The sequence below is a fragment of the Molothrus ater genome, chromosome 3 (genome assembly GCF_012460135.2).
Source record: "Molothrus ater isolate BHLD 08-10-18 breed brown headed cowbird chromosome 3, BPBGC_Mater_1.1, whole genome shotgun sequence".
Classification (NCBI taxonomy): Eukaryota; Metazoa; Chordata; class Aves; order Passeriformes; family Icteridae; genus Molothrus; species Molothrus ater.
In genome coordinates this window covers 52,561,807-52,579,910 of record NC_050480.2, presented here as the reverse complement: position 1 = coordinate 52,579,910, position 18,104 = coordinate 52,561,807, and the positions used below count along the sequence as shown (strand labels likewise).

The window sequence follows — 18,104 nt, the reverse complement described above, 5'->3', positions numbered from 1 at the left end:
ATACGTACACCTGTTTTGCTCTTCTGACAGCAGATATGGTTTGGGAAGAAGAGGGTCAAAACCTTGCCTAGCACAGGGCTTTCCACAGTCTGACTACACTGAGCAGAGTTAGCACAGAGCACATAACACTATGGCAAACAAATCCTCTCCTGCCACTTGGAATTTTTAGTATTAAATCTCTCCAGATTGTGGAATCACTGTTGTATTAGCAATCATCTCTCTCTTAAACAGCTCTAGCTGAGAGCCAGATTCTGAACACATTAGACAGGGCTTCCTACAAAGAAGCAAATCACAGATTGCTCAAACTGACTCCAGCCCAGGGATGCTCTCCCGCATGGCTCTGTAACTCTTTCAGCTTCATTAGCAGTGAGCTACTGCTTGCAGAAGCAGCACAGCTACAGGTTTTCTGACGTTCACAGTATGCTCCTATTTCTTTAATTAGCTGACAAAACATTACCCAAGCCTATGCTGAACACGTATTTACTTGTTATTCTTCTGCAACTTTACTCGAGAAGGCAGGAGACTTACTCACTGTTATTTAGTCACATTGCCTCAAGGCAGCTTTTTCCCCTTTCAGAAAGGATCACATTTCATCAGCTACCAGAACTCATCACTCTCACTATCAGCAAAATTAACATGGCCTGTAGCAAGTCAGTTCAAGACCTACTTAACTCACGTAACTGACTGCAGAAGTGAATGATTACCCAGATATAGCTTGCTGAGCATTCCAGAATGTGAAAAATTTCTTACCTGTCTTTGTTCAATGAAGGTAGTTATTGTTCCATGCTCTAAATACCATACAAAAAGATTAAACGGGTCCCAAAAAAGCCAAATTATTTTTTGATAAACATAATCTAATTTTCTTGCAACTTTGTAGTAACTTTGGCAAAATTATGAAAGTGCTTTGCACTGTGGTATTTACCTTGACTATCTTGAAGAGAATTGAAAAAACTGAAACTTCCCCCCCAATGACAAAAGATTTAAGTTTAAATTAATCACACCAATGGTTATGAATTTCAATAATTTAATGCTAACCAAAAATACAAAGTGTGAAAGTCAGTGTCTCATTTATATTGGTCTAAGAAAAGAATCTAGAGAAAGTGTTTATACTGCAGCAGATTTCAGTATTAGCACCTTGAAGAGAAGTTTTTAAGTGATAAAAAAGTATAGAAAACACTGGTATGGTACTAGGTACAAACATAAAACAGGTAACAGCATGTTTTCAAATTTCTACCTTTGAAGAAAAGTTACTAAAAATGCATTAAAAACAAGTTCAGGTATTCACAGTTTGAGTGGAGATGGAATCAAGTGCTGGAATAGAAAAGAGAAGAATGAACAAGGCAATTATAATGCAAGTCCGAAGGCACTGACAATACAGTACATGGTCTTATTCTCCCATCTCACAGTGCAGGTTCCTGCAAATACAAAAATAAGGGTTTCAGAAATAGAAGGAAGTTAAAGTGATTACATGCATGCCCCTATATGCATTTTTATACTTGTTTCCTCTAAGAATCTTAATAACAAAGCTTTCACAGCAGCCAAGCATTACATCTACAGCCCAGTTAGCATCACAGCCAAATGGAAAAAATACCTAACAGTATGCTATTACTCCAAAACTACAGACTTGGGGTGGGGGGGAAGTATGCTGCTTTGTCTTAAAGAGACTGGCATTAAGCTGCTAGTTGGAAAATCCAAGAGTTGTTTTCCTTACCATCACTGGAGTTGTCCCAGAAGCAAGAGCTTGCTGTATGTAGCCCAGCACCATTCTTTTGCATAATCACACAGGTCACTGTTAGTCAGTAGAGAAGCTTTGATTAATTTCTCACACCCATTAATTACATTTAGCTCCGTTTTTGCTCAGCTTAGCACACACATACACAAGCAAACATGCATGCTTGTGAGCACTTTACAGACAAGGCTCTTCCTAAGATCTTCCCCCACGCCCTGCCTACTGGTGCACGTGACTGTGCCAGCTTTCAGAGAAAAGGGGAAGCTGAGCTCACCGATGTACTTGAAGGGCTTCCCCAGCTTTGTGAGCTGGCTGAGGGTTTGTTCCACCACGCTCGTTGTCCACTGGTTCACTTTGCTGTGCTGGTAGGCGTTGCCACCGATAGCACCCTCTATGGCCTGCGGGGGACAAGCAGGTGAAGGAGCTGCACCGCTGTCAACTGCAAGGTGCACATTAACCCTTCCCAACATGGACCCCATACCCACAGAAAAATCCCAAATACTGCTGGTCCACACTGGCTGTTGGAATTGTTTTCAATTATTATAAACATGCAGGTCAGAGTCTGAGCCAGGCATAGGAGAAATCATCATAGATCTCACCCTCTGTTCATTTTGTGATATTTAAGATTATTTGTAAAGTCCCACAGCCATAGTTATGAAAAGAGCCCTACATTTAAACAGTCCTGAAGAGAATTTAAAAAGGCACAGTTCATTCACACATATTCTTCTATGGAAATTAAATTCCAGTTTTAGAGCAGAATCATTTTTGGGAAACAAACCCCCAGACTAAAACAGAAGACCCATGTAACTGCTGATTACTAACAGAGCATAAGCCTCCAGCCAAACAATCCATTTTACTTATGAGGATAGTTTCCCTTTTAAGCTATACATAAAAGTACACTATACCTACATGTTTTTCATTGGCACATTTTTTCATCACAGAAATTATTTTAAAAATAACCATAAAACTGAATTCAGAAGAGACAGGAGTATGTACTAAAGCACACGTATTCAATTTACAGAGTTTGACCAAAATAGCTATTTCGCAACAACAAAAAGACTGCACTAGTCTCCAAGAGGAATTTCAAATCCTGCTAGAAATTTTCTAGACAGAAAATTCATGTTTCTTAGCAACAAGAATGTTCAATCATTCCGAACAAACAAGAATTGACTTTGAGAAAAGCATCTTAAAAGAACACAGTAACACGCATATGCAGACAGCCTACAAAAACTCCTGTATTTTACTAAAACAAAAAATCTGTTTCTACAGTGTTTAACATAAAACATCCCCCGAGAAATTCTAATAGGGATGCACTGCAACCAGAGAGGAGTGTATGAAATTACTTGGACTTGCAATATATATCACAGCTAAAGCTTGGTACAATTTCCACTGAAGTCCATACACTGGTTAAATCTACAGTTACCTGTACTTGGACAGCAACCTATCTAGGAATCTATTACAGATCAGTTATCACATTTTACTAAATGCCTTTTAGTACACATCATACAACATATCAAATTTCCACACCAAAAAAGTTTAAATTACCTCTTTAATGATGCTGCTGACTTCATCAACAAGAAAGGAAGCCTACAAAATCAAAAGAATTTTAAATAATGAGGGGACACATTCTTCTGTTTATGATGTTTGAGCTTTGTTAAGAACATGCACTAGAAATTTAATTTATCCTTGTCAGACTTCTGGCAAGTCAAAAGATACCAAGTCTGCCTTTATTTGCATATATATGTACTCTAGCTCTTTCAGCCCAGTCAAGTTCACCTTCTTAGAAAAGTAATGAAAAGTAAGAGATGAACTAATATTGGCTGGCCTTTTGAGTAAAGAAAGCTTTCAAATTTTAACTTGGAAGCATTTGAAAATAACAAGTATGGCACCTGTGTTCACATCTATTCCCCTTTCCCAACAAGCACTAATGTCCTCACATCACAGTGGGCTCACAGAGGTAACCTCAGCTGCCAGTTAAATGGAACTGATATCTCCAGGGCACTGATGTAGACAAATATCAGTTCAGAGCTGAAGGAAAACTGTCCTGACAGTCTCAGCCTAGGATAGGAAAGCTGCCCCTTGGAAACCAAAGGGGAAATGTAGCTCACTGCACCTTCAGCCTTCAGGGAGCAGAGATTAAGCACATGGAATCAGACAGTGAAGGCCCCAGCATTTTACTGATCTTCAAACTACCACCCATTTACAGGTATGGTTAGTGGTTTATGTTTTCTTGTTTTATGCCCTCTGCTCCTGTGGCCTCCCACGTCAGGGGGTAGAACAAGCAGCCACTCACAGGGCCAGGGAGCAGTGACTGGGGGGACCCCATGCTCACAGCCCACCCTGTCACTGCTGGCGTCTCACAGCCTCACCTCACAGACCAGCACAAAAGAAGAGCACTAAGGACAAACTGATTGATTCAAAAGACCCAGTAAGAATGTCAAGATGAACCAGGTGTCAACTGTTGACTGGATTTTCACTGGGAGGTCAGTCAGCTTCCCCAGCTGACAGAAATAAACAACAGTGTCATTGAGGTGTGCAGGCAGGATGCAGTTACACCAGTCTAGCCAGCTTCAATGACATGTGACATTCAGAAAGATGAGAGAAGTTGGTAATTCTCCATGAGAGAAGGAACAGCACATCCTGGGAGACAAGCTGGGCAGTTCCTTTTCTGTGCCTATCTTGAAGTACAATTCAACATTTTTAAAAGCTTTTATGTGCTGTGGCAAATTGCTTTTTATTTTCAGCTTCTTGACTTGCATTTAATTTTAACATGCCTCATTTATTTTCATGGTATACTGCATTTTACAGGTGCTTACATTTTAAGGTGCACCAGTGTATTTAACCAAGTAAGAGCTACAAGTATCAAAAAAAACTCTCTCCCACAAAGCTTAAGAATATGCATGGCAGACATGCTATGCTGGCAGACATGAAGACTGCTGTCAAGCAAGATGATAAACCACATACAGTTTTCTTCTTCATAAAATCTGCTCAGAAATGCCTGAGTACAAACATGGTTCACACCAAAGTAAAATGACTTAAATCCTACCCAAGTTCTCAAAGGTATTTTGAAATCTAATTTGTACTGAAAAAATAGAGAGATCTGAGAATTCAGATCTAGGGCTGATGTTACTTTTCAACCATCTTCCTTTCTTGGAATGACAAAAATGAACATAAATTTCTGATATCCAGATTTGGGATATATGTGCTATAACTGGACTATGAAATAACACAACACTACCTGTTTTATCATTATGTCATCTTTTAATAAGAAAATATTTTCTTATGTCATCTTTTAATAAGATGACATAAATACTTTTTTGTATTAAAAAATAAAGGAGGATAGAATCGGTTACTTTGCGGTTTCCCTGCCCTACCTCTCTGGCACAAAGCAAGCAGACAATGTTTTCAACACCTCGTTTAAAAAGGGTGCTCCCAAGCAACACATGCAAACTGCAGAGCAGTACTATAGCCTTTAATAATTCTGAAGACCTTTTTGTAAACAGCTGTAAGAATTATGTTCAAGTATGTTAATTATATATTTTTAAAAAACCCAAACAGTCTGTGACTGTAACACAGGCCAGGCCCTTCCATAAGGACGAGGCTTTTAGAACAGGACAAGCCTGACACAGCTTCGCCCCTCTCGCTGCTTCGCTATTGTGTCACATCGCGGCTGTTTCATAGTGCAGCAGCTCAGTGACACTGTCCCTCTGCAGCAGCGCTGGCTGCTTCCTCCTCCTTAGCGGGGGGACATCAGGGGGGTCATTTGACACGATCACAGATTGAGACCCTTGATTTATCCCGCTCCGTATCTTGTGAACGGGGTGTGAGCCCCACCAGTGCGCCTGTAGGACGCAGACGAGAGGCTTGGACTCCTCTTTCCGCACAGAAACAGCCTGCTCGAGTTCTGCCCCGGCCCAAACAGCACCGGCCGCCCTCCCACCAGGGCACTCGGCTGCTCCTGCGGGGCCAGCCCGAGGCCACCACACCCGTCACGCCTTTTCCCGAAGGACCTGCAGCAGCAGGGGTAGAAGCCAGAGTGGAGGAGAGCCCAGTGAACACCCGGACAGGGGCTGGCTCCCGGGGGCGGCAGAACAAAGGCCGGGCCCGTCCGCCGCCGGTGCCGGACACGCGGCTCCACCCTGGGGGAGGGCGACAGGGATGGCGGCGGGGGACGCCGAGGGGTGGGATCGGGGGCGGATGGGCACCACCTGAGACCCTCCGCTGGCCCTGAAAGGAGACGCCAGGAGGGAAGCTGCGCTCCGCCTGTTCCCCATCCTGTTACCTCCTCTGCCGCCTGGAACTCGTCCATCTTCCCGGCAGAACCCCTCACGCCGCCACCGACCCCGGCACCGGCACCGCCCCCGCGCCGCTGCGCCCCTCGCCGGCCGCCGCCCGCACTGCGCCTGCGCGCCAGCGCCCGCCGCCGCTGGGCTCGGCCCGGCGCCCGCCAAGATGGCGCCGTCGCCACAGCGACAGCGGCCGGGACGCAGGCGGGAGATGGCGCTCGGCGGGGCGGCTGTGGTGCTGTCACACGTGCGAAAGCCTGTGGCTGAGAGAGGCACGGGGGCCGCTTGTCACGGCTGTGCTTTTCGTACCGATAGCTTGGCATTCGTGTTCAGCCATCCAACAGGTCCTTCCCTGGGAAGTCCTTCCCTGAGTGTTCCTGATCTGTTCCCCAAAGAGGGAAGGAGTATCTGCTTTTTGTTTCTGGAAACGGCTTTAAAAAGGCGGCCTAGGTCACAAACTGAAAAAATTAAAAAGTAGAAAAACTCCCGCTGTATTTTCATTATATTCCATTATTCCGTTCCCGCCCAGCCCGCGCGAAGTGACAGGGTGGCCTTGGTGGGCACCCGACATCCAGACAGGGTCAGCCCACCACAGAAGAATATCTGAATTCTTAGAGTTCTAAGCAGATCACATGATTTTTAGCAGACACAGCAAGAACCAGGAGAATGAATTAAAGGGCACCCTTGTCATGGTTCCTGGATGTTATTTGTGTGTGGTGTTTATAGGTTGTCCAAATGAGTGATGCTCCCAGCCCCAGAGAGCTGCTCCGGGCAGTGGGAGATGCTGGTCAGGCTCAGAGGGGCCTGGATGAACTGCAGAAAGAATCTGGATGGAGGAAGAAATAACTTACTCAGGACAAGTGCAAAGAGCTGTATGGAGGCAGGAATAACCAGCTCTACAAGTACAGAACCAGCTCGCTCAGTAGCTGTTCCATAGACGTGTGGAGTAGGGAGGCATTTAAGTACAATTTATCTCAATTTCTCACATGGTGCTGTTTTAAAAAATACGGGGGAAAAAAAATTAAAAAGAGGACATAGAGCCTGGAAGCAGTATTCCTATTGCCCTCTCTGCAGTAAGGCTGCACAAAGGAATACTGTGTCCAGTTTTAGGCATTGTATTTCAAGAATGTTGAGGGAGTTACAGCTCCTGAGCAGTTTTGGTCCTGTCTCCAGTCCTTTGTCAGGCTCTGCCTCCTGTTTTTCCTGAAAAAGGAGACCCTGACCAGCCACCTGACTTTGGGGCTCCGTGGTTCCCCCTGCAGGCAGCACGAGCTCCGCTCGCTCCAGAGGGATCTGGAGGGAGTGCGGCTGGGTGCTGAACACATCCTCAGCCCCATTCCAAGTCTTGTGCTTGCTGCTTCCAAAAAACAGAGACCAAAACGTGAGGACTATGGGAAGAGTGAACAAGTGGTGCTTGTTTGAACCAAAGCATAAACGGCTGTATATTTGGTTATATCCCTAGCATGTATAAAATACTGCAGCAGTTTTCCAGGTCCAGGGATGAGAGGGAAAATTACTGTGACTTAAATATATGGCAATTAAGGCCTTGATGAAATATTAGGGGGAAGCTAGTAGTAGGGCTAATGTTCCACAGCCTGGATTTGGGATACAATTAATCTGTCACTGTAGGTAGTTAGAATCCTCAGGTTACTTTTGGCATCTCATTCAGTTCAAGTTTTGCCTAAAATTAAGGCCCAAATTATCCAAATATGATGCATACATGCATAGCTCTATGCCCCCACTAACAGCTGCTTTCTCTTCCATGATGCAGTTGAAGAATCAATTAAACTTGACATACACAGATGGAAATGGTTGAACCTATTTAGCTTGATGAGGTTAAATGTGCTGGCTCTTAAACTTTGCCTTGTGAGTAGAATTGCTGTGCTTTGTTTCATTTTAACTAGAAATCACAACTCTTAAAACACCTGAAACAGTTAAGAAGGGCTTCTGTGTCATATGCACAGTTTTGTAGAGCAACAAGAAAGGAGCATGAGCTGTAAGAATAACCTCTTTTTTTTTCTTGACTTGACTTAAGCTGTCTAATCTGAATAATTTTTTAACTTTCAATTGTTACCTGAGGTCAGATTTCTAGTTGTGAGGTATAATAATTTTCTTCTTCTTGCAGATGCATAAAAACTGAATTCTCTTGAATTTTTATCTATGCTAATTGCTTTATCTTATAGACCTAAGTAGAAAACTGTTTTGTTTTCAGGAAAGAACTGTTTATGATACAAACCAAGCTTTCTGTGCAAGTCCCGGAGACACTGACGTTAGAAGCATTTTCACATTTACGGTGTCAGATAAAGAAATATGTATAACTCAAAGCCGCTTCTCTTCCTGTGTGTGGCTTGAACACTGAGCATATTTTGGTGTATCAGTTAGCTCTTGTAGTCTCTTGTGCTGAGTCTCATTTTAATGTTAGAAAAACAAATATCTTTGCTTGTTGCTGGTAACAAAACCAGAGACCTGGCAAAACCTGTTGTAACCCTGGAGCTCTTAGTTGAGCACATTTACTTTCAGCTGTTTTGGGGTGCTCTTCTGAACATCCATCAGTGGTTTTGGTGCCCAAAGGAAGGAAAGGGGGTGGAGAACAGCCCCCACTTTTCTTTAAGGAGAGATAATTAAGTAGTAAGACTGCCTCTCATCTTTTATAAGCAGTTTACTTCCTGGTGTCTCTCTTTGATGGCTGCTGAAGAGGTAAGGACATCATTTTACTCTATTCTGCATGACATAGCACAGGGAGATGCATTTTTATTTACTGGCATGTTTTATTTTTTCAAATTGGAAAAGGTTTAATGGAAAAACCACACCTGCAACTTAATTGTTTGTGTTGGGTTTAGTTATTTGGTTTTATTTTTACTCTGAATTCTGCGGTGGGATGTTATTAATATTATAAACTTAATTTTGGTAAAGCATTATCAAAGAACTTAATAATTTTCATGTACATGTGTAGGAATGTAAAAGCTAAACTGTTGCAGACAGGTAGTACAAAATAACACTTGTAATTTTCTTAACTAAGAATGAATTTATGTGATTGGTCTCAGCAGAATAGAAAATAGCCACAAATTGCAGTAGCTTTTGAGACTAGTTTTACTCTAAACTTAATCTGTTCCTCACTACTGATGTGTCACAGTCATCTTCTGGGTTAATGGATAAAGTAATCCAATTAACTCAAGTACACGAAGACTGTGACTTTAGAAGATATGTTAATTTATAATTATTTAATTGTCATTGTTTTGTTGAAGCTTAAGGATCTGAGAGGAGATCAAGTAATACATTACTTGTAAAATTGCTTTGAGAAAAATCTTGCTAAGCCAGTCATTTTTCAGTTTAAAAGCTTAGGAAAGAAGCTGTTTTTAGGAACTTAATCTAGTGTAAGGTATGCTTTTTCCTTGATCTTCAGTAACAGAACTACATGCTATTTTATCCTGATGGAAAAAAAACCATGTTTTATTGAGGTTGTGCTCTGTGCATGCATGAATTTCTCTCGAAAAGTGTAGCCACATTCATCATCCCTTATCCCTTACAATGGCTTTGGGATTCTATGATATTTTCAAGAAGTTACTGATCCATCTGCAAGGTGCCTGACCCTGCATTAATTTAAATACAAAATGTAATAATAAATAATGATAAATATATAATTTAAGAAGTGCTTGAACATAATCCTTTTGTGAACATTGTGCTGAAAAGGAAGAAGTGTTGTGGTATTCACTTAAGAGGTTGCTGCTACTTTTGGTTTTATGTAGAAGATGCTCAGCTTTGAGGTTAACTGACTGTAAAGCAGGTAGCTAGCTGGATTCAATGGGTGAACATGAAAGGAGGGCATCCTTGAAGGTTTATGAGGTTTTTCCTGTCAAAGAGGGTCATTACTGAAAACACTTTATTACTGCCAAAAAACTGCTCTAGTGCAGACAGCTTTGGTGTAAGAGAAAAGTTCTTCTTTCGCAATGGTAGAGAACTTTTCAGTCCAATTTGAACACATCTGTGAAATAATTACAAGTTCAAGTTTGTTGTGGAGACAAGGATTACCTCTCATTTTTGGGGTTGTAATACTTTTAATACTTTTATAATACTTTATTTATTCTTAAAGCTACCTCATCATTCAGCTAGATTTTAAAAATAATTTCAAGGAGACATCAGATAGCAACTCTTTCTGTGCCTGCTTAACTGCAGGTGTTGCTCTTTGTAACTGTTTTACTGTGGCACGTTCTTAATAGCTCAATAAGACATTCATGTATTTTCTATAAGATCACCAGAGCAGAGTTTTATTGAATCCACTTAGTATTGTCTGTCATGCAGTCAATTGCTGCTTTACTGGGATTTTTTTGTGGTGTTCTGGGTACGCCCGAAATCTTACAAGTTTATGGCAAATGTAGCTTACCCTGGAATGGATGTTTTGGTGCCCTGTGTAGGGCAGAGACACCAGAGTTTGTACTGACTCCTCTTTAGATTATGTTGACTTAAAACTGAGTTGATGTTTTAAACATGCTCATCGATCCCAGGAGGTATTCATAAGGTAAAAGATGAAAGCAAGTGAAGGATGCAGGGGCCTTTGAAAATGACATATATTGTGTTAAAAAAAAAAATTGCTCAGGCTTTTTATGTTTCAAATGAGTAATTTCCTGTGAAATTGCAGTTGGTAAGGAAATAAAGCATGACTTTACCTATCTCTGTCTCTTTTGTTTCCACAGGAAACCAATGTTTTTTTTTTTTTTCTTGAACACAAGCTTCTGTGAAATGGTTCGTCCTTTTGGAGTCTGTTGAAGGGTTTCATGAAAAAATCCCCATAGACAAATGGAATGCAACCTGTTTATGCATACATGTTATCACCCTCTGCTTTTTCTGGTGGAAAATTAAGTAACTTAATTAGGTCAAGCTGCTTGTAGAGTAATTCCCTGCACTGAAAAAATTCTCACTATGTAGCTACTGAGTGTTCTCACTATATAGCTGAAGTTTTAGTGGGTTCTTTTGGTGTTTTAGCTGTTTGTTTTTAATTTAAAACTTAGTATTTGAAAATAATGATCCAGCAATGCAGATGGTTGGTCAGATTCTCAGCTGAGGTCCATCAGTGAAGCATCAGTAACTGCTTTGGGAAAGCTTTGCCCTTCTGTCCCAGTGTCTACACCTGCCTAGAGCCTGACCTTTTGTATTACTTCAGATTAAGTCTGAAACACTTAAACCAGTTTTAATATGCACACGTTTAATATTGGTGTACCATATGTGGACTTGCTTTACATTTCTAGTAATATGCACTAAATCTTAGACAGTAATATCTAAAATTAATACCATATGTAAGCTGGTTTAGGTTGAATAATCATGTTCTTTCTTGATTCTGGTGCAAAGTATAATAAAATTCATATTTTAGTGGAGTTTTGCAAAAGTGAAGGTCACAGAGTATATGTAAACTACAGTTGTGATTCTGTTTCAACTTTATACTTGCATATATTTGTACTTTAACTTTATCGCTTTGGGACCAAAATCATTAGTGCACTGAGCTGGAAGTAGTATATATCTTAACTTTTTTGTGTCTCTGTTTATTAGCAAAGATAATAGCATTATTTGGTATCCAACTCTTTCTCTAGACTTAACAGACACAGGTAATTGATGGAAGTGACTTAGAGGACTTTTCTTTTTTACTCTTAGTCTTATGATGTCTTTTCAACAAAATGAGATTACAAAGGGACATTTTTTTTCTCAAAAATTTTGTCCCAAGCAGTATGACCTGTAGGCCTGTATTCAAAACTAACTTAAACTTTTTTTATTGGTTGTTCTGTGTTGACTGTAAAAAAAAAAAAGAAGGTATGTGCCTGGGTACTATGGACAATATGGTGAGCCTCTCTGAAGATCAGGACTGTCTTAAAACCTCTCCTGTGTCTGAATTACTGCATGAAAGATTGAGTATAATAAAATGTGTCCTTCACATTATTTGAATTGTCTTGAAGAGGTGAGAAGGGATAATGTTTGCTGGGGTTTTTTTTTCCCTTAGGCCCAGAAATCCCAAATCTACAAGACCAAATAAAGAAACTCAAACTATTTCAGCCACTCCTTTACACCATCTCTACACAAATTGTCCCTCCATCTGGTGCCAGTTCAAGCCCTATCTAGAACATTGCTGCAAGCTCTCATCTCTTTTGGAATCGCTTTCAGTGGAGAAAAGGAAGTTATAAAGGACATGTGAAAAAGTCAGGACTGCTGTGACCTTGATAACTGTTCATATTTCCTGTGTAGCAGAGACACTTAAATGATCATCTGTGTGAAGACAGACAAAGTTATTTTTCTTTTCAAGGGTATGACACAGTGAAACTCATCAAGTAGGAGTACAGGCATTTAGGAAACACCCAGACCAGCACTCTGGATGTAGTGGAGCACATAAAACAGGAGTTTACGAAACAAGTGAAAGAGTGAGATTTGGCAAAAATGGCCTGTGAATTTAATCTGAACTTCTTAAGGAATTAGAACGAGAGGCTGTTCTGGAAGTCCTGTACCGTGACCAGATGGTGAGAAAAACGGAGGAGGAAAGAATAAGGTAATGCTGTTCTCCTATTCCTGTTTTCTGTTGGTTTTTGTTTTGGTTTGGTTTTTTCCTTCTAAATTACTCTTCTTCCACTTGTTGCCCTAAATGCACTCCTCTTATAACTTCTTGTTAGCTAATGCCTTTGTATTCTCTGGAAAATCTAAGATTATCCAGAGCCTCTTGTTTTTGCCATTCTATTGACTCTACATTAAAGATCAGCAAAACCTGTTCACTGAATAATGTACTTGGTGAATTTTACTTCCAGCTTTCATAGAAAGTTCAGTTTCTGGCTGCATTTTTTCTGTGAAGGCTTTATGGCATTCTCATCATGTTCCTATGTAGGCATACGTGTAGTCTTGGTACATGACATTTGGTAACATGTTCAGATCTTTGACTTGTTTAGCTTACATTGTGCCAAGACTGGAGTTTAGAATCATTGGATACCTGCTCATTGTGCTGAATCCATCACTGCTCCTCCTCAAACACAACAGGCAGCGAGCACACCACTCTGCCTTGGAGGATGTTACTTGTGTCAAAAGGTGTCATTGGTTAGGAAAGGATTTTATTTACTAATTTCACACTCTGCCAGTATCTCAGCAGGTGAGGATAAAGGATAATTCTCCAGCACTTTATTTGCTTTATGTCTTGGCTAGGACCAGGATTTCCCAGTACCTTGTATCCTGCTTTGTGATATTACACCCCCCTGTAAAACTAGGTATTGGTGTGGGTAAGATATAAATTTTTAGTCCCTTAAATGTGGAAATTTAAATTTTGCCTATGCCAAACATTTATATAAGGATAATGGGACATATTAAACATAAAACAATATTAAAACAATAGTAATTATGTGAAGGGCTATATAGAAAGTCTGAATTGGTTAGAAAATCCTTTTCAACTGCTGATGATGTTACTATCAATTAAAACGTAGATCTTGATAATTGGTACATGCAATGGAAGCAAAGTTCATGACAAAGGTTTTGTATTTTATGTTTTGTTCATGACAAAGGTTTGATATTTTAGGCTGTGTGCTGTTTTGGTTTTTTCAGATGATGCATTTGTTATGATTTTTTTTTCCCCAGTAGAATATTTAGTTCTTGGATAAAGATTATTTAAAAAAAATAAATGGAAGGGGGGCACCATCTAGTCTCAGTTTTTGGAGGTAAATGCATAATCACTTGCATACAATGATTTCGGTGTGGAAAGTGGGCCTGAAATGAACAATACCCCATTTATGCTTAACTATTTCTCTGTTAGTATGCACAGTTCTGGTCACACTGCAGAAATGCTGTGTGTGCACCTTTTCAATCAGTGCTCAACAGAGGTCACACTGGAGGGCATATCTCCCACTAGAAATGGTATTGCACAACCAGGGTATTATCAACTTGTGCTTTACATGAAGATTTTTGTCCTCTGTAATTTTTTTCTTTCTTTTTTTTTTACTTTTTACCTGTGGAATTAGGAAAATGAAACAGCAGCTGCAGCAACTTCGGTGGAAGGGGGCAAAAAATGCGAGGTGTGAGTACCAGGAGAGGTCTTGTGCTCGCTGTCAGAAGTCTCTGGGGCTGCTGGTGAACAGAGGCGCCGTGTGCAATGGCTGCAGCCACCGCGTGTGCTCGGAGTGCCGCGTCTGCCTGACCCCCTGCCTTTGGAAATGCACCATTTGTTATGCTCATGGGTAAGGAATTCTGCCTTGCTGGAAAGCCACTGGTGTAGCGAAAATATTGGCTGAGGTCCTGGCAGTGATGAAGTGGATGGAAATTTTGTGTTGTTCTTCACATAGCTGATATTTCCCTTCCTGTGTTTAGCAAAATAGAGCCTCAGGGTAGGCCAGGGGTATTGTGAGTGTGACAAAGATGATAATAGCAAAGCATAGAGACAGTCATGAATCTGAGCCACAGAGAGAGCTCCTTGTTAACAAAGCAAAATCTCTAAATACAGGAGCTAAAGTGATATCCACAAATGGGCAAGGCAACAAAACCTCTGGGTCTGCCCTTTCACAACTCACCTTATTCTGCATCAAAACAAACTATAGGTAGGATGCTTTTGGTTCTGTCACTTGATTTTAAAGCCTTTTAGGTATCTTAATGACATCTTCGTAAGTAGCAAAGCAGACAATTAAAAAAAAAGAATCAGCACCCACATAGACTGTACAATTTATTTTCATACCTAACCAACTCAGTATTGAACCAGTGCATCCTCACAACCTGCTGAAGGTGCTGTGCTTTGATGTAGTATAGCAAATTTCTTGACAATTTCCTCATCATTATTTTCTGCTTGTTACCACTGGAGTAGAGAAATGTGATTGACAAATAATTTCAAGTCATGCTTTATAAAATTTTAAAGGGCAAAACCAATTAATAACATTACTAGGATTTATTAAAGTATGGCCAGAAATACAAATTTTTTTTACTTTGAATTAGTTGATTTTTTTTTTTTACTACATCACATTTTTGTATTTCAGGATTCAGGATACAATCTTACTTTATTGATACATTTTTTTAATATCAAAATATTCCCACCTAGTCCATTCTATTAATTGCAATCTTTCTAAGCAAAAGGGTTTAGAGATATTTTCCCATGTGATGAAAAATAATACATAGGTGAGGAATGATAGTTTGGGAAATTATTCAAAAGCTCTGCAGGATGATAAATATCCCTGTAGAAAGGGTGAGGATTTGGATGAAAATTTACTTTATGTCAACACAAGATGAATCCACCACTCCACTCCCTCTGCAGGTGCCAAAATGAGATTAAAATGGAGGGAAAGACAAGGCAAAGTATTGGTCTCAAGTCAAACAAATTTGTACTAGTTTGAAGTAATTTTTTATAGTTTGGAAAAGAGTTGTAAACTATCGCAAACAAGATATTCTCTGAATCTTCAGTTTATTTAGCAACTAATATGCAAAATAGGTAGTTCAGCTATATTTATACTTGATACAAAATATTTACTAGATTTTGGTTTGTGTGTTTTGCTGTGTTTTAACCTATATGCACTAAACTGAAAATTCAAAAGTTAACTTTCCATATCCTTGTCTAGATAACCCTCCCCACATCCTCTTGCTTTAAATTAGTTTCTAGTTATTTGGTGGCCACTGTGGAAATCACCTATAGAGTCCTTGGTTGTTAAGCTACTTTGTGTAGTGCTGCACACCCTTAATTATTTAATTAGCTGGTCCAGATATTTAATGGTAAAACTAAGAAAATGTTATCTAGATTAATTAAAAGACCTTTTTACTTTTTCTTCAGGAAACTACCTTTTTTTAAATCTTGCTAATACAGATGGATATGCCAGCTGTCATTGAATTTCTCTTTATGTGAAGAGAGTACATTTGGTCTTTAGTCATGATGTAAAATCAATTAAATTCAGACTTCTTCCATTGCCTTCCGTGAGCTTTACAGTCAAAGCTGCAAATCTCAAGAAGGGTAGGGAATGCAGCAATGTGGTAAATGGTACTCAGCCCCTTTTGTTTATCCTGGTGAGGGGAAAATAGGATGGCTAAAAATGGTAAGAGCTAATTTCCAAGTCCCAAGTAACTGTAATTTTGGGTCTTGCTTATCACTAGAATAATTTTTTCCTGAACCAAACAGCAGCAGCGGCACTATGGAGGTTCTCCCCTAGACACTGGGGTCACGTTTGCAAGGAATGTGCTTAAACACCTCAGTGCAAGAGCATGTAGGGATAGGCAAATTTTGTATTTCTTACAAAATAAGCAATTTTGAAAACCTTGTGAACTGAAAAAATTTGTATCTTTCACCTGGAAGAGGCTATCTTTTATGTCATTTATGTGAATGGAGTTGGTACAGCATGTTGGTTTTTTTTTAAAGGAATCCTATATTCTAGGAGTCTAGAAAGATGTTTGTTTTGGAGGAGTTTGGTCTATTTTACCTGACAAAGGGTCTTTATTAGCTTTGTTTTCATACTTTTGGTCGTATCTTAACTCACTACACTCTTTATTAAAAAAAAAAAGGTGTTTTCAGTTTCAGTGTGTGGTCTAATTATCATAAAATGGTTTGGGTTGGAAAGAACCTTAAAGATCATCTGGGTTCCACCCACCCTGCCAAGAGCAAGGACAATTTTCGCTAAGATCAGAGCCCCATCCAACCTGGCCTTGAACACCTCCAAGGAAGGCATGTCTGGAACTTCTGTGAGTAGATTCAATTATCACATGGATCTGTGCAGAAATGGAGATTAAACTCTGGAACATAACCAGGGAGTGGTGGGAATAATATAAAGAGGGGCCTGGGGTTGAATGGATTTCAAGGCATTACCAATGCAAAGCCCTTGAAGACAGAGATTTCAGACATTTATTAATTAATAGGTCTCCATCCAAATGAGTAAGTATCTTGTCTCACTTATTTAAGCCTAATTTTCAGACTCATCTGTGTTCAGTTATGCACAAAGGTCTATGGTTAGGTATGAAAATTAATTGTACAGTCTACTTGGGTGCTGATTCTTTTTTTTTTTAGTCTGCATTGCTACTTATGAAGATGTCATTAAAATGCCTAAGAGGCTTTAAAATCAAGTGACAGAACCAAAAGTATCCTACGTATAGTTTGTTTTGATGCAGAATAAGGTGAGTTGTGAAAGGGCAGACCCAGAGGTTTTGTTGCCTTGCCCATTTGTGGCTATCACTTTAGCTCTCATATTTAGAGATTTTGCTTTCTTAAGAAGGTAAGCCCTGAATGAATTTAAAGTTTGTATGCTATTGCCAGTGTCAAGCAATTTTGGCTGAGGGAATGGTAGTAAAGTGATTAATTTTATAGAAGAAAATCAACAACTGGGTAGACAAAAAGTTTACCAGTGCCTGTACTGAGGAAATCTTTGCAGTGAGACTCCATCTTATAGTAAGCATCACAAAATTGGCAAGGATGGGAGATATTATATATGCCCTAAAAATTAGTAAGACATTTAGATGAGAATTTGGAACCTGAAGGATCCAGAGAATCCTATCCTCAGTTCAATTTTTTTTGTCTTTTTAATAATGGGTGAGTTTAAGTTGCAGACTTCAAGAAGAGTAAGATTTGTTGAAAATCTGATTGTGACAGAGCTGTTTAATCTGATATAATCTTGTACTTGCTAATCATTACTTTTCTGTTCTTGTGATCCTGGTAGCTTTGTAAGACATTGATGTAAATGATGGTAGTCTCCAGAAAATGGAGAGATGGGCCATGAAGCCTCTGAGCTGCCAGGGCTGTGGAGCTCAGTGCTCCCTGGTTCTGCTAGGGATGATGTCCTCTACCGTGGACATTCCTGACTTCTCAGACAAGGCTGCAGCTGTAAACAGCCAGCTCCCCACTCAGCACAAGTGCCTGGGCTGCTTTGTAAGTTGGTTGTGCAGACTGGAGTCGCCCAGGGCTCTCCTGCCTTCAGAGCAATGGCCAGAGCAGCATGTATCACTTTCCATGGCCAGTCCTACACTGCAAAAAGGAAAAGAAGCTATCAAACAAAACCCCCTCCAAAACCAAAACAAATGTCCCCAAAGGATTCCTCCCCTCTGTGTTTTTTTCAGACCCGTAGCAAAACCAGTCAATAGGTTGAGTAGTCATGAAATCTTAGTTTTGCAGTAAGATTAAT

At 40.0% G+C, this 18,104-nt stretch overlaps 2 protein-coding genes across 2 annotated transcripts in view; one reads left to right on the top strand and one right to left on the bottom strand.

The window, feature by feature from the left end:
- Positions 1-1,007: 1,007 nt before the first annotated feature.
- Positions 1,008-6,114, bottom strand: DYNLT1 (dynein light chain Tctex-type 1). Its single transcript, XM_036381319.2, has 5 exons — positions 6,012-6,114; positions 3,275-3,316; positions 2,004-2,127; positions 1,712-1,789; positions 1,008-1,415 (listed from the first exon to the last, which is right to left on the bottom strand). Exons 1-5 carry the CDS (start codon positions 6,036-6,038, stop codon positions 1,345-1,347), a joined length of 342 nt encoding a protein of 113 aa, XP_036237212.1. The 5' UTR covers positions 6,039-6,114; the 3' UTR covers positions 1,008-1,344.
- Positions 6,115-12,432: 6,318 nt separating this feature from the next.
- SYTL3 (synaptotagmin like 3) overlaps positions 12,433-18,104 on the top strand; it is a 29,630-nt gene continuing 23,958 nt past the window's right edge. Inside the window, 3 exon segments of the mRNA XM_036380639.1 lie at positions 12,433-12,457; positions 12,460-12,541; positions 13,989-14,204. Of these exon segments, the coding sequence (XP_036236532.1) occupies positions 12,433-12,457; positions 12,460-12,541; positions 13,989-14,204 (323 nt within the window).

Coding starts and splice junctions, on each gene's coding strand:
- DYNLT1 (XM_036381319.2), bottom strand. CDS start 6,038: ATGGACGAGTTCCAGGCGGCAGAGGAG. Junction 3,317..6,011: donor AGTTCCAGGCGGCAGAGGAG/GTAACAGGATGG, acceptor TTGATTTTGTAG/GCTTCCTTTCTTGTTGATGA. Junction 1,790..2,003: donor GAAGCCCTTCAAGTACATCG/GTGAGCTCAGCT, acceptor ACTGACTAACAG/TGACCTGTGTGATTATGCAA.